The sequence below is a fragment of the Columba livia genome, chromosome 2 (genome assembly GCF_036013475.1).
Source record: "Columba livia isolate bColLiv1 breed racing homer chromosome 2, bColLiv1.pat.W.v2, whole genome shotgun sequence".
In the NCBI taxonomy this organism is placed as follows: Eukaryota; Metazoa; Chordata; class Aves; order Columbiformes; family Columbidae; genus Columba; species Columba livia.
In genome coordinates, this window is record NC_088603.1 from 77,704,434 (window position 1) to 77,718,824 (window position 14,391).

The following is a 14,391-nucleotide window of genomic DNA, read 5'->3' on the forward strand; positions in this document are numbered from 1 at the left end:
AGAGGCATAGGAAGACTGAGGTTTAATTAGCTACAGTAACCAGAGTGGCTGGCCACTCAGTAGCCTCAGTGAGTCACAGGCCAGACACTGTCCCTGTTCATCTTAGAATGTCCTCAGCACTGGAAGGTGGCACAGCATGGGATCTGCAGGCATAACCCTCTATCATTTTGGGTGGGAAAACTCAGGGGCAGCACATCTACTCTGCTGAGTATCCGTTGCAGCAAATGTGCATGCTTCTGTCATAAACAAAGGTGGCAGTGGTACTCTGAGAAGCATGGTTATCGCTGTGCAAAGGGGCTTCTTCATGGGAAATATCCTGAAAATCAGTCTGGCGCCAGAAGCAGCTCATCATATTGCATATGGTTGTCACTCATTGGTTCTATTTTATCAAATGTAATCAAAAAGGCCCCCTAAAAAATCTCAATGAATGTTAACAGATTAAAATGGTACAGAGCAAAACAAACATATCACAGTAGTTTTCACTGTGAATACAAATTCCTCATCTGTGATGTGCTATTTACTGTGTTGTTTCAAATGCAAAAGTAAAAGAAGATCCATTTTTTAGAAAGCAATAGGAATAGAAAAAATATTTTTACAGCCCATTTGAGTGTACAAACCCACATAACTACCAGTTAGACACATCAGGTGATAAACTTGCCAGCTAACTTTTGTCATTTTAAGAATGCTTGGAATTTTTAGCAATTTTGAGAAATTATTTGTTTTGCTGTATCAACTACATGAATTTTTGTAAGCTGAAAGTCCACGTCGGTCATCTTATAAATATATATTGCTTTAAGTGGTATAGTGCTCACTACTGAAATAAAGCGAAAGCATGGGAAAGTATCTCTGTCTGCATTAGTGGCAATGACTCATGGGATAACAAAACCCAGAGTGAGAGAAGACGGTATGCCTTTTTCTGACCTTCTGGATTTTCTGCTCTTCCCAAAGTACCACAGTGGTACTATCACATAATAATACTGAGGATATGCGTCTCTATCAGAGCATTTAGTGAGGTGACTTCTACAATACTTCTTTTTCCTTTCTGCCACTTCTTTCTGAATAAATAAATAAATAGACAAAAATGCACAAATGAGTTTATTTCCATGTGAAAAATATAATACTAAATTAAATTTATAAGTCTTCAAGGAAGAATTCCTTACACCTGGTTTCCTTCAATCTGCGTTCACCAGTAGCCTCTCTGAAATCAAACTGCAACCCTTTGATGTATCCTACATGAACTCTTAACATCTTAAAAACTTTCTCAACTTCATTGACGTATAACTTGCCTATATCTGTTCTTGCTTGAGGACAGATGTATTTTCATTTTCCTCTCTCCTGCCATTCTACATCATTGTGTGATATTTGTATTTTCGATGACAACTTCCAAGAATGTTAAAAGCTCACCTCTTATTCCAGTCTACTGTGTTTGTCACTGAAGATGAAGCTTTGGTGTATAGTTTTACAAGTCAAGGAAGTTTTTCTTATATCATTGTGGGGTGTTTTTTTGGTGGTTTTTGTTTGTTTGGTTTTTTTTTTTTTTGCTTGTTTGTTTGTTTTTAAGTGTTTTTTTGCCTGCAGTCATTTATCTTCAGGGTCATAGTTGCTTTGTCATCCACTTTTTTCCTCCTATCCCATCTTAAGATAGTGCCATAAAATTTTGAAAATTAGATTGAAGAACTTATATATTTCTCTCTACTTTCACTTTGCCAGCAACACTGGTGAGAACATAGATTTCATAATTCTTTTACTTTCATCTCAAAAAAACACAAAAAAGATATAAGTATTCTTCTGCCATCAAGCTATACACTGAAGTCTTGTTGCTATATCACATCCATGTACATGGCTGTCACATGACTGCAGATTATTTTGATTTTTGTGTGTAACTAAAGTTTTTTACTAATAGCAGTGTTTCATACTTGACATGGAGCTCACAGTGAACTATTAAGGTGCTTGTTTGGACCCCCCAATCCCCTGACACACACACACATACCCTTCCACAATAAAAAGGAGTTCAGTGTCAGAAAACTTGTAACTGGCAGAAGAATAGGTTAGAGGGATAAAATAAATAATAGTAAAGAGATATTTCTAAGAAATAATCTGAAAGTCAATCTAGTAGAGAGGAAAATTTAAGACATAGTGTATTCTTGTGTCTGTGTGAAGTGACCTTCTGTGTATCACAGAATCACAAAAGGTTAGGAATTGGAAGGGACCTCAAAAGATCATCTAGTCCAATCCCCCTGACAGAGCAGGAACACCTAGATGAGGCTGCACAGGAAGGTGTCCAGGTGGGTTTTGAATGTCTCCAGAGTAGGAGACTCCACAACCCCCCTGGGCAGCCTGTTCCAGTGCTCTGTTACCCTCACGGAGAAGAAGTTTCTTCCCAAATTTAAGTGGAACCTCTTGTGTTCTAGTTTGAACCCCTTGCCCCTTGTCCTACCATTGTTTGTCACCGAGAGGAACCTGGCTCCATCCTCGTGATATTCACCCTTTATATATTTGTAAACATTAATGAGGTCACCCCTCAGTCTCCTCTTTTCCAAACTAAAGAGACCCAGCTCCATCTGCTTTTCCTCATAAGGGAGACGCTCCACTCCCTTCATCATTGTTGCCCTGCGCTGGACTCTCTCCAGCAGGTCCCTGTCCTTCTTGAACTGAGTGGCCCAGAACTAGACACAATATTCCAGATGCTGTCTCACCAGGGCACAGTAGAGGGGAAGGAGAAACTCTCTCGACCTACTAACCACCCCCCTTCTAATACACCCCAGGATGCCATTGACCTTCTTGGCCACCAGGGCACAGTGCTGGCTCATGGTCATCCTGCTGTCCACCAGGACCCTCAGGTCCCTTTCTCCTATGTTGCATTCTAATGAATCATTCCCCAAATTATACTGGAACCTGGGGTTGTTCCTACCCAGATGCAATACTCTACACTTTCCCCTGTTATATTTCATTAAATTTTTCCTTGCCCAACTCTCCAGCCTGTCCAGGTCTCGCTGGATGGCAGCACAGTCTCCTAGCGTGTCAGCCACTCCTCCCAGCTTGGTGTCATCAGCAAACTTGCTGATAGTACACTCTATTCCCTCGTCCAAGTCATTGATGAATATATTGAATAATACTGGCCCCAGTACTGACCCTCGAGGCACTTCACTAGATACAGGCCTTCAACTAGACTCTGCCCCATTGACCAAGACCCTCTGGCTTTTTTCTTTCAGGCAGTTCGCAATCCACCTCACTACCCAATCATCCAGACCGCACTCCCTCAGTTTAGCTGTAAGGATGCTGTGGGAGACTGTGTCAAATGCTTTACTGAAGTCAAGGTAGACCACATGCACCACTCTGCCATCATCTATCCGCCTCTTTATGTCCTCGTAAAAGGTTGGTCAAACACGACTTCCCCTTGGTGAAGCCATGTTGACTGTCCCTAATAACTCTCTTAACTTTGATATGCCTTGAGATGACACCAAGGATAAGTTGTTCCATCATCTTCCCAGTGATGGAGGTGAGGCTGACCAGTCTGTAGTCACCTAGGTCCTCCTTCTTTCCCTTTTTGAAGACTGGAGTGACATTTCCTTTCCTCCAGTCCTCAGGCACCTCTCCCATTTCTCAAGCCTTGGCAAAGATGATGGAGAGTGGTCTAGCAATGACCTCAGCCAGCTCCCTCAGCACCCGCGGGTGCATCCCATCTGGACCCACAAATTTATGGATGTCCAGATTTTAGTGTCCTTATTATCTTTTTGGTAAGAGATGAGTGTCCCAGTAGCCCATATTACATTAATAATGTGTATCTTAAATCTCTTTCTGAAAAGTTTTGAAAAATAGCTAAGCAATCGAGAGAAAACCTTAAAACATTATTATTTTGGACATCTATTTGGACTTGGTTTTCCCTAAAGTTGATGTTAAAGATGGAAATGCTATGTATAGTGTGCATCCTATATTGTTGATGTCTTTGATTGTTGTATGAAAAGAATGTAAGAACCTACTGATATCTTGGCTATTGCCAATGGAACAAAGGACTTTCCCGGTGTCCAGCTGCAGGTCCAAGATAGCACCAGGGAGGAGAATATCCAGGACAGCTGCCCAAGCTGGGCAATGGAAGTATTCCATACACTGAACATCTCATTCCATATGGAAGTGGGAAGTTGCCAGGGACTGCCCTCTTTTCTCGATGGACACTGTCTATGAGGACTTTTGCTCCTGTTCCTGCTCCCACTCTTGTTCCTTCTCCTGACACCCATTCCAATCTCTGTGTTTTTACTGGACTCGCTGTGTTCACAGTGTGTGCCCTCTGATGTTCCTTGCTGGGACGACATGTTCCAGTGGCTTAAGTATTGCTTTGTATCATCCTTCTTTTATTATTGTTTTATTAAATCTGTTTTAATTTCAACCTATGAGTCTTTCCTCCTTTTCCCTTCCTTCCCTCCCTCTAGAGAAGGAAAAGCAAGAGAGAGCAGCTGTCTACTGTTTTAGCTGCTGCCCAGGGCTAAAGGCTAAAAAATTCTCAGTTAGATTACATGTGATCCAGGTAAATTCCTCTTATCCTGTGTTGTGAAAAGAAATGTGCATTGCACAAAAGCTGATCCAGCAAATAGCTTTTAAACACAAATATATACTTGAAGATTGTCATTAACGCTTTAGAAACTGTGCAAATGTATGTATTTCTTTGAAGGAAGAGAGCACTAACACCTTTAACAAAATCTTAGTTGGACTTGTTTTTTATTACTTGGCTCTCTATGGTTTAAAAATAAGTTATTAATAACATGTCTGATTTGTCTGATTGACTCAAAACTCAATAATAATATTAGAATACAAAAACCTTCATTTCATGTTTGCTTAATTATTTCAATTTTTTAAAAAGCCTATTTTAAAATTGTTTTCATATCTACCAGAACAAACCTTCATGGTTCCTTAAATCCCTGAGTATATATCTGTTAAATCCTCTCACTGGTCATCTGTTCATATAAGAAAGTATGTGGGGGCAAGATTCACAACGAAACTATATTATTATGCTATATAGTAATACACATTGCAAGTCATACTGCGTTTATTTATAATCACTTTTTCAAAATATTTTTTTCTACACTGCATTCCCATTACAGAACACTCTCTCCATATTGTTCTTGCACAGTACATTTCAACTACTAATCTAATAGAAGAAGATGCAATCAAAAATTAAGTATTGCACAATACGCAGTTTCCTTTGTTCAGAAAGACTGGACATTTCCTTATGATTAACAAAGTACATTATTAACCAATGCTTTTATAAATGTTATTTTATTTAATAAAAATACAAAAATATAAATATACATATATAAAAATATGATGAATCAACACACAGACATTCTTAAACTCAATAAATATGGCAGTAATAGTAATCTTTTTTAAAGTATATTTTTGAGATTATGTTGCAATGTGGGTGTATACTGTTCCAGCTAGTAGGAAAGGTAATGCAAAGCAATTTAAAAAAATTAAGTTTCCATCTCATTAAAGGCACAAAAAGCCTTTTATTGTCTTTTCATTGTCAATGAAAATCTTTCATCTGAGTTTTCTAGGCAAAGAGGGTGAATTATAGATTTTTAAAAATCTAAATAATTCGTATTCATTCATTTGGACTTAGTGATTAAGCAAACCCTTACTAAGACAACACCTATTTTTTATATATTTTTTTATTCCCAAGTAAGAGAGAGCAGGCCACTTTATCTAATAACATAGACATGAATTCCACTAACACTGACCAGGTCACAGATTACTTTCTCAGTCTCGATCACTGTCCTCTCCACCATACATATCTGCTAGTTTTTTAAACCGAGGTCCCCAGTCACTGAGGTAATCATAGTCTTGGTTGCCCTCTGTGGTAAGTGATTCTAGGGAGCTGAGGGAATTTGCTATGGAATCATTCCCTTCATAGGCATATGTTGCTAGTGAATCATAAGGAGGGGCAGCTGGGTCTGAATCGTTTTCCTTTAACCTTCTGTGAATAAAATCTTGAACATCAATGTTTTCCCAAAGAGGTGCAGTCTGTCTTATCTGAAATATAGTTTCTGGGATAACATCTCTTCTTATCCTACTTTCCTCCCTTGCTTCTGGATTTCTCAGTGTGCCAATGTCAAAAGCTTGTGTGTCTTCTTCCCCACCTCCTTCATCATTGTAGGTCACAATGTTGTCCCGAACATCATCCTTTGAGATGATCAAGGGTTCTTTCTTCCTTTGTCTCTTGAGAGCCGTAAACAAGACAACTAATACTGAAAAGACACAAAAGATTAATGAAGAAATGGAGAATTAGAAATTAAATAAATGAGCAAATATTTTACATCATCTGTTGACCAGGGAAATTTTTAAGGCCGGATAGGATTTTTATTAGGGAAAGATAAAAACTATCTCCATGTACAAGTTAATAACTAAAAATATTAATGATTTTGTAGCAGACAAAACCATGCTTTTTTAAAGCTATGGGAGCAATCATTAGAAAAATATGTGTTTCAAATAGATACATAGTTAAGCTGAAGTTGGAGAGCAGATAAAGTGTTAAAATATACCATCCTACTAGGGTTTGACTTTGATTTTATTTTTGTGAAGTACTGCATTCCTGGCAGTCACTAAGGGTGATTTCACCAAATGTAGTTGAATCTCCTTGGAAAAAGTAATTTACACTCTTGATAACTAATGATTTAGGTATTCCTATGCCTAATTAGTTTTTGAAAACTGGATCTACAGGTCCTTCTGAAAATAAGAACCCAAAGATCTTCATCTATCAATATTATTGACAAAATTATTTTTGGTTTTAATGGCTGCAACAATTAAAATACAATTTCTGCTGTTAGAAGTTTCTTTTTAAAAACATGATCCCCCTACTTTAAAAAAATGTAATTTGAATAACTCTTCCTTTTGGAGAGGTCAGCTTTGATATGAAAATGAAGCTCTACAGAGGGAGATGAAAGACTGAAGTTAAGATTTGTAAATACATTCTGATGCCTAAATGATATTGATTTTAGTAATATTCAATGCTTAAATGCACTTAAAAATCTGACCCTAGCTCCAGTAGTTAGAGTAAACAGGAAATGCCAGTGAGATCATCTGTCAATGAGGCATAACAGTGGTTGCCAAACCATACATTACAGCAGTGCTGAGCACTTTCGTTGAGTCTTAGGAGCAAAGTTTTTAATCTGAATGACTTGAGTACTGATGAATAAAAGGGAGCATTGGACGTGCTGTGGATAGAGAGGAGGGAACCAAGATCTTTCACTTGCCATGGCACATTGCTGTGAATATAATGACTATTCTGTTCTGTTTGCAGTTTTTTATTCAAACGGGAGCCATTCTTTCAAGTTTTCCTAATGCTAGACAAGTAACAGCCCACTTAAATAAGTTTAAGAACTTCATATAAAAACGTCGGGCAGATTACTAAAAGGTAATAATGAAGAAGTATCTTTTACAGCTGGATATTTAATGTGTCTCCTATTTTGGGCATGATGACACTAGCCTATTACTGTAACATACTACATCTTGTTGAACAAGTAAATAAGGTACTGAGAACAACACCAGCTGCAGACTAACAATTCTGTTTAGGTGTTCTTCAAACTTAGGCTACTTTGGCTTTAGCTATGGCAGTAGTGCTAAGCAGAGCAGGGTCTCTGACCCTGAGACCAAGAGACATAAGGTAGTAATACTTGTTTTGCACAGCCCTGGTACCTGAGCCTCTTCTGAGTCTCAAATACCATCACTGTGGTCCTAAAGCACACCTTGATTTTTCGTTTTCATTCAGCATTTCTGTACTAAAGCATTGCAGATGATCAGAGTGATGTTTTTACAGTGAGCAAGTAAGGGTATGTGTTTCATGGTACACATTTCATGCTTTATGATGGAGCACAAAGGGTGACATTGAAGGTGCAGGGCTTGTTAACATTATTAACTATGCAAGGCAAAGAGCCAGATCTGGCAGAGTTTGAACCATAATTGTCTGCTGAAATTGTCTGCTGGTTAGACTACAGCTGGGCAACGGCCTGAGAAATCCAAGCTGGCTTGTGCTGAAATCGGGTCATCAACAGTGTTTGAACCCAAGCAGTGTGAACAATCAGTTTGTCAGAGCTCCAGTACCCTCACTTCCTTATGCCAAACACTACAGATATAGTTCCTGCGTATTGCCCTTCTCCCAACAATCTTTGTGGTTCTCTGAATATTTACTGGGGGTAGCTTGAATCCAGTCGAAAAAGTGATGTCCTTAGAATTATATAAACTTACACCGGTAAACTTGTCACTGCCTACTTGGCAAGCTGTGTTTGCTAGGACAGGTGGAAAGAGAAAGAGGTTTTCCACAATTTGACTGGAAAGTAGAGTTGATAGCTCTTTTAAGAAGGCATTTCTCTGGTAAGTGAAACAGTGAAGTTGCAGTTTTTATTCTAGTTTATTTTTATATCACCTCATCTGTCTAATGCTTCTGCTCTCCAAACACCCACCTAACTTTTGTGCTAACAGTCTATTTAATCAGCTGCTCTTGCTACTACTTGCAAGCAATTGAATATTTTTCTTCCCTGCTTTTGAGCTAAATATTTCTCCAATATAAAAATTGCAAATAATTTGTGATTAAATAGCTAATATAATTGATAATCTTTTAATCAGTGAGAAACTTATCATTCAGCTTCAAGAGTGTGATTTTAAAGTCCTGGATCTAAATGAAGATATGTTTATAACAGAAAACTTTATTGCAATTACTATAGTTTCTAAAACTGACCCTAGCTTTTCAAATTTATTTCATCTACATAACATTCACTAGTCTAGTTTTTGCACATTCTTCTGAATAGTAATGATGACAATCAGTCCATAGTAGCTCCCTCTCCCGCTCTCCCAGCAACTTTTCCATCTTAGAAAACATTTGGTAAAAAACTAACAAACTCATCAGATATTAAATGTTGCTTCACAGGGTTATGTGAATAGGGGGTTGAAGAATATGAGGGTTCTAGAAGTGACCAGACTTGTACCTAGTCAGTTAAACATCTCACCACAGATACTTGCCTAGCAGGATAATGATGCAGAGGAGAATGGCAACCAATGCCCCTGTGCTGAGGCCAGCAGGGAGGAGCAAGGCCTCAGCATTGCAGGACTGCATGTTCCCCCAGCTGTCACAGGCACACACTCGAATGGTCAGCGTGCCGGTGCTGCTCTGGATCGGATAGTCATTGTCAAATATTATGATTGGCAGGAGATAAGTACTCATCTTACTACGGCTGTATCCGTTTCTTCTAGTCATAATTCCTGCTGTGTTATCTAGACAGAAAAGCAGAATAAATAAATGTTTCTTGATGAAGTTTTATGTGGTATGGGGGTGTAGAGGGGATGGTACTGTTCAGCAGTTACCTTTGTTGTCTACAATGGAGAAGTTTGGACGAACAGCAAATTCTGGCACCAACTCAAAGAAAAATTTGTGTCCTTGAGGAGGGTCATCTTTGTCAACTGCACTCACAGTCTGTATCAGCTATAAAGAAAACAGTATTTCGTGCTCTTTTAGAAATCTTGTGTTTGAAACAAGGCCTTTGCTTTTCATGTCCAGTAAAAACCTAATGAGTCTCTACCTGAAGATGCAAATCTATGTCCTAAGCCAAAAATTCCCCTCATAAACTCAAGAGAGGTTACAGTAAGCACATTTTTTTATTGATTAAATACACAACGGAGGATGAAAAAGAGGCCAGTCCTCATTGCAAGACAGCTGTGTGCTCTGATTTGTACTCAGTATCTTGCAACGATACAGAAACAATTGCCCTCTGAGTAAGCCATAAACCTCCGGTGGCCTTATGTAGCAATGACATAGAGTAGTGTGTAAACCAGTTGTTGTGTGGGTCTAATTCCCTGGTCCACCTCATCTGCTCCCGGTGATAAACTGGAGTACTGCACTGGCAGGATGCTTGGTTCTTCTGAGGTAATAAAAAAGGTGCTTTCCTTCCTCCTAAATTGAAACTTCTGGCTGTGGAGCTTTATAGCTAACCTAATAAGGCCACTCAAGCTCAGCTGGGAAGGAGCAATAACAGTATCAGCCTAGGGTCAGAGTAGAGTGGATGAAAAAAAAGAGAGGGTTCAGCAGTACCTCTGGATTGCACAGACTTTCTTGTTGCGTTGAAACGTGTGAATATGTGTACTCGTGTGTATATAGACACACATATACTTTAGCAATTTGACTCTTTTTCTACTGTGTGCTGCTAGGTTGATAGATGAAGACTAAGGAAAACAGCTCCAGAACTTAGGAAGGAAAAGCTACCTGGGAATATCTGTGGCTTGTGAAATGACTTGCAATAGTTAATACCATGTAAGGTTGCATGTGTTGTAGTAACTTCAGTGAGCTATATGAATGACTGCTATGTCATTTGCACTCCCTAGTGGGTATCACACTGGAGAATGACCCATGCTTCACTTTGGCTTGCAAGAGTGTGTTTGACTTCAATCACAAGATGACAAATCTTGGTGGCATAAGAATGGGAAAAATCTTCAACTGAGGATGCTACAACTCAGTACAGATGAGTTGCTATGGCACCTAAACTTAAAGGCAGAAAGAGCTCAGCAGTTAGACTTGTTTCTTTCAAAGCCATGAGGGAGCCAATGCCTGTCTTGAGGTTTTCAAGTGTTTCCTGCGTATAGGGTGTCCTGAAATCCCACAGACATCAAAGCCATTTGTTATCAAAGACTTACTTCACAGCTTGTTTTTCTATTATTTCCAGGGGAAGTGCAGCATGACTTCTTCAAGAAATACAGTAATTGACAAGTAATACTGACATGATTTTTAAGCTTTGCAGCAATCAAGTAGGGAATAGCTTTTTCTTGTGTACTTTCTCTGAACCTCAGCTTGAGTGGGACTTGAGTATACAGTTAAATTTTGGAGGGTGTTTACCACCTCTTGGGATAGAACACCGTGTTAGACAAACATAATTATAGGGCTAGCAAGAATACTAAGGCATTTTTCTTTTTGTATCATTCAGAAAACTTCTGCTGATAGTGCTGTAATGCACAATGAGTATTTGGCCCTTTTTTCTAATTAATTTTAAGATGCTTTTATTACAACTAATAATATTAAGTTGTTATTAAAACAAACAAACAAATAAACAAACAACCATACCTGTAGAGAAAGTCTAAGTTTGCCTTATTCACTTTCTAGTAGCTCCTTTTAAAATAACCATATGATTATTTTAAAATCATTTTCCTTCTATTTTTGAGGCATATTGAGGAACTTAAGACATCATTTGTTAACGTCAGCCTTGTACCAGAGGATGTGGTTGTGTTGAAGGCAGGATTGCACAGTTTTTCTAAGTGTGATCAGAATAATAACTACATATTAAGGTCTCTTCACTTTTAAATAAATTGATGATAATTTCTCATTATATGTATTTTTTTCCAGTTTTATCTCTTTCTCAAGATTAGCCAAATCCCTATTTATGGCAAAGTAGCCTGTTCAGTATGTCACTGAGTCTCTGATGATGCCAAGATTTTTCCAGTTTCCCATTGTTTTTCTCTTTACCACCTCTAAGAGTGTGTCCTGGTTTTGTTAAAAACAAGTTTCTCTTTCAGTGAATTTTGCCTGTCAGCCAAAGCCTTCATATTAACTGCACTTTCCTGGAGAACCAGACACATGTTTTGGTAAACCTAGCAATGGAATGCAAACTTATTGATAAGCATGGATGGACATCTCGCGAGAGGGGCGACGAGAAGAAAGAGACCAAGAAACTGACCAACTGTGTATAACATTCCATTCACGTGAATACTTCACATAAAGTGGGAGATCACGAGGATCTTGTCCCTTTATTGCTTTTCCCTTTTCCCTTCTGCTTATGGCCGACATTAGAAGAGGACCTTGCTAGTCGTCCCTGCGAACTGAGGCCTAGTGACAGACTGAATCCAGCTCCGATTGGCTGCAGAGTCTAATCCAGGACTTCAGGTGCCGGCTCTGCAGTTGCTGAGACTTTCAAGATTGATTTTGTATATTTTGTATTATTTTCTCTATTCTTATTAGTAGCATTAGTAAAACATCTTTAATTTTTTCCAGCTCTCTTCACTCTGTGCTTCTATTCCTTCCAATCGCCTCTCCTTAGTGAAAAGGGGGGAGAGGGAGGGGGAAGTGTGTGGGGGGGAGAGGAGGTTAACAATACATCTGCCAGGGTTTTATTGTCACCCCGCAATCTTAACCCTCGACAGAGTGTCAACAGAGAGCAAGACCAGGAGCATGCTGAATTTTAGTTTTGTATTGTAATAGTACAACCCAAAAAATCCTTCTGATTAGACTAAAATGCAAATCAAAATGAGAAAATATTCTTGTTGCATTTTTTAAGAGTTTGAAAAGACAGAAAAAGTGTAAAAGTACCAGAAAGAGAATTAGAATAAGTGATAATATTTGTGCAATTGCTTGCTGAAAATCTCAAGGAGAAAATATCCTGATATAATAGCTACCAGAAATTGCAGTTGAGTATCTTGGGACTTTTTGAGATGTAATCAGTGGGATGTTTGTAGGAACTGGATTTGATTCCCTTCATGTGCAAATCACATGGAGGAGAACAATTGTGCCAGGCATAGAGGAACCTAATTACATTGAAAACTTATTGTTGAGGGTGAGACTAAAAAATAAAATAAAATAAAAAAAAAAACAATCTTATTACCTGCTCTAACTATTGGCTGCATAAATTGAGAACCAGCTGTTCTTCCACCAGGGAAGATGGGAGAATAAAAGAACAATGAGAAAGGATGACTGCAGGTGAATTTTTTCCAAATCATGAATAGGTGAAAGGAAATTAGAAATGTTATCTCTTTAAGGTTTCTGGGTTTTTTTCAGTTATACAGCTGTAAATAAATAAATAAATTTTAAACGTTCATGATAATCACTGCAGAAATGAAAGAGATGTGGCTATTTTTAATTTTAGGTACCACAGTTTTATGAAAAAAAATCAGTACTGTTTCATGTACACTTCGTAATTTCACATTGGAAATGTATCCTTCCATTTTGAAGCAGTTATGAACATAGAGTTACAATCTCTCTTCATCAGGAGTCCAGAGAACTGACACTAAGATTTATGAGGGAAGAGTTATTTCAAGAAAATTACTTTTATTCAAATATTTTTCAAGCACGTCAGGCTTAGCGCTAAGATAAAAAGTATTTCTGTTTTCTTATTCCTTCCATAGTTTACAGTAGAAATGAGCACAATTTGGAAAATACAACATTATTGTCATTATTTTTAGGGTTGCATGTGCACATGCGTGTGCACTTCTGTGTGTTCAAAGAAACAATCTCATAGTCTTGAGTGGCTCTTCTTCAGTAAATTCAAATTTTTAGGGGTCACTTGTCTTTAAGGGTACTGAGAATTTAAACTTAGGCATTGATGTAAAGTTTCCTCTTTTACACTCAAGATAAAGTGGTTGAGTAGCTTGACAATGTTAGTTCTGAATGAGGAATTATTCCCACTGGAAAAAAATCTTGAAGAATTTCTTCTATGATGAAACCACAGTTAATGAATTTGGACCCATTTCATAGTTTTGAAATGAGGAAATTATTTGGTTTTAATGCTGTTTTGTGTGGTTTTTGTTTTTTTTTTTTCTTTTCTCTTGGATACTGCGTTTTTAAGGCCACACTCAAAATTGTGACTCTAGTTTATGTTCAGTCTATTTTATAGCTATTCATACTCATCCCTGAAAATGTGATTGGAGATGAATAGACTGCCTGGTAACAGATTCCTTATGTACATCTGGTACATCCCTAGATGTAGCCGGCTCTTCTGTTTTCTTCAAGCTGTTTTATAGACAGAGAGTAAAAGCTAGATAGGGGCATTCTGCAATAACAAGGGTCCCCATGCACTTCAGAGCATGCCTTTACTGCTCCTGAGGCTTCATGTTTTGGACACAGAGAGCTGCACATGTAGGAGATTTGGGATGTGTGCTCAGCATTGGGACTGCCTCTAGAAGGAATAGAAGAATCATTAAAGCAAACATTAAGCCAGTAGTTCATCTTTAACAATATAGAGGTCAGTACCAGCTAGCCATTTTTCAGGTACGTTTTTCAGCCTGCACTGGCTTGGCATATCGTGTGAATAAACCACAGTTGCACATTGACTCCAGGCCACACACTTTAAAAATGCAGCAATATGCTTCAGACATATCCTTGAGAGGTTCCTTCAAAAAGCTGATAAAATTCACCATAAATAAGGTAGTGAAAAATAGCGTCACTTTCACAGGAACTTAAAGACGGTCTGCTATTGTAGACAGTGCCTTTCTGAAGACTTAAAACAATGTAATTGTCATATAGCAAGAAAATTGTATTTCCAGTCTCAGAGAAATAGAACTGCTGGAGAAAGACATTGTTAAATTAGAGATACAGTAATAGCTGCTGAATTCAGTTGTTTTTTGTTTGGGATTTTAGATATGCAGAGAAGA

The 14,391-nt window shown here is 38.2% G+C and overlaps 1 protein-coding gene across 7 annotated transcripts in view; it reads right to left on the reverse strand.

Annotated features, from left to right (window-relative positions):
• Positions 1-4,728: 4,728 nt before the first annotated feature.
• LOC102097569 (cadherin-9) overlaps positions 4,729-14,391 on the reverse strand; it is a 101,207-nt gene continuing 91,544 nt past the window's right edge. For 2 of the 7 annotated variants that reach the window (XM_065052595.1, XM_065052596.1), the window contains exons 8-10: positions 9,349-9,466; positions 9,007-9,258; positions 4,752-6,239 (exon numbers count right to left, since the gene is read on the reverse strand). In XM_065052595.1, coding sequence (XP_064908667.1) covers positions 5,752-6,239; positions 9,007-9,258; positions 9,349-9,466 — 858 coding nt within the window. In that variant the 3' untranslated portion in view covers positions 4,752-5,751. Of the gene's footprint in view, positions 6,240-9,006; positions 9,259-9,348; positions 9,467-14,391 lie in introns of all 7 variants that reach the window. The other 5 variants (XM_065052592.1, XM_065052591.1, XM_065052590.1 and 2 more) reach the window with 5 other exon arrangements.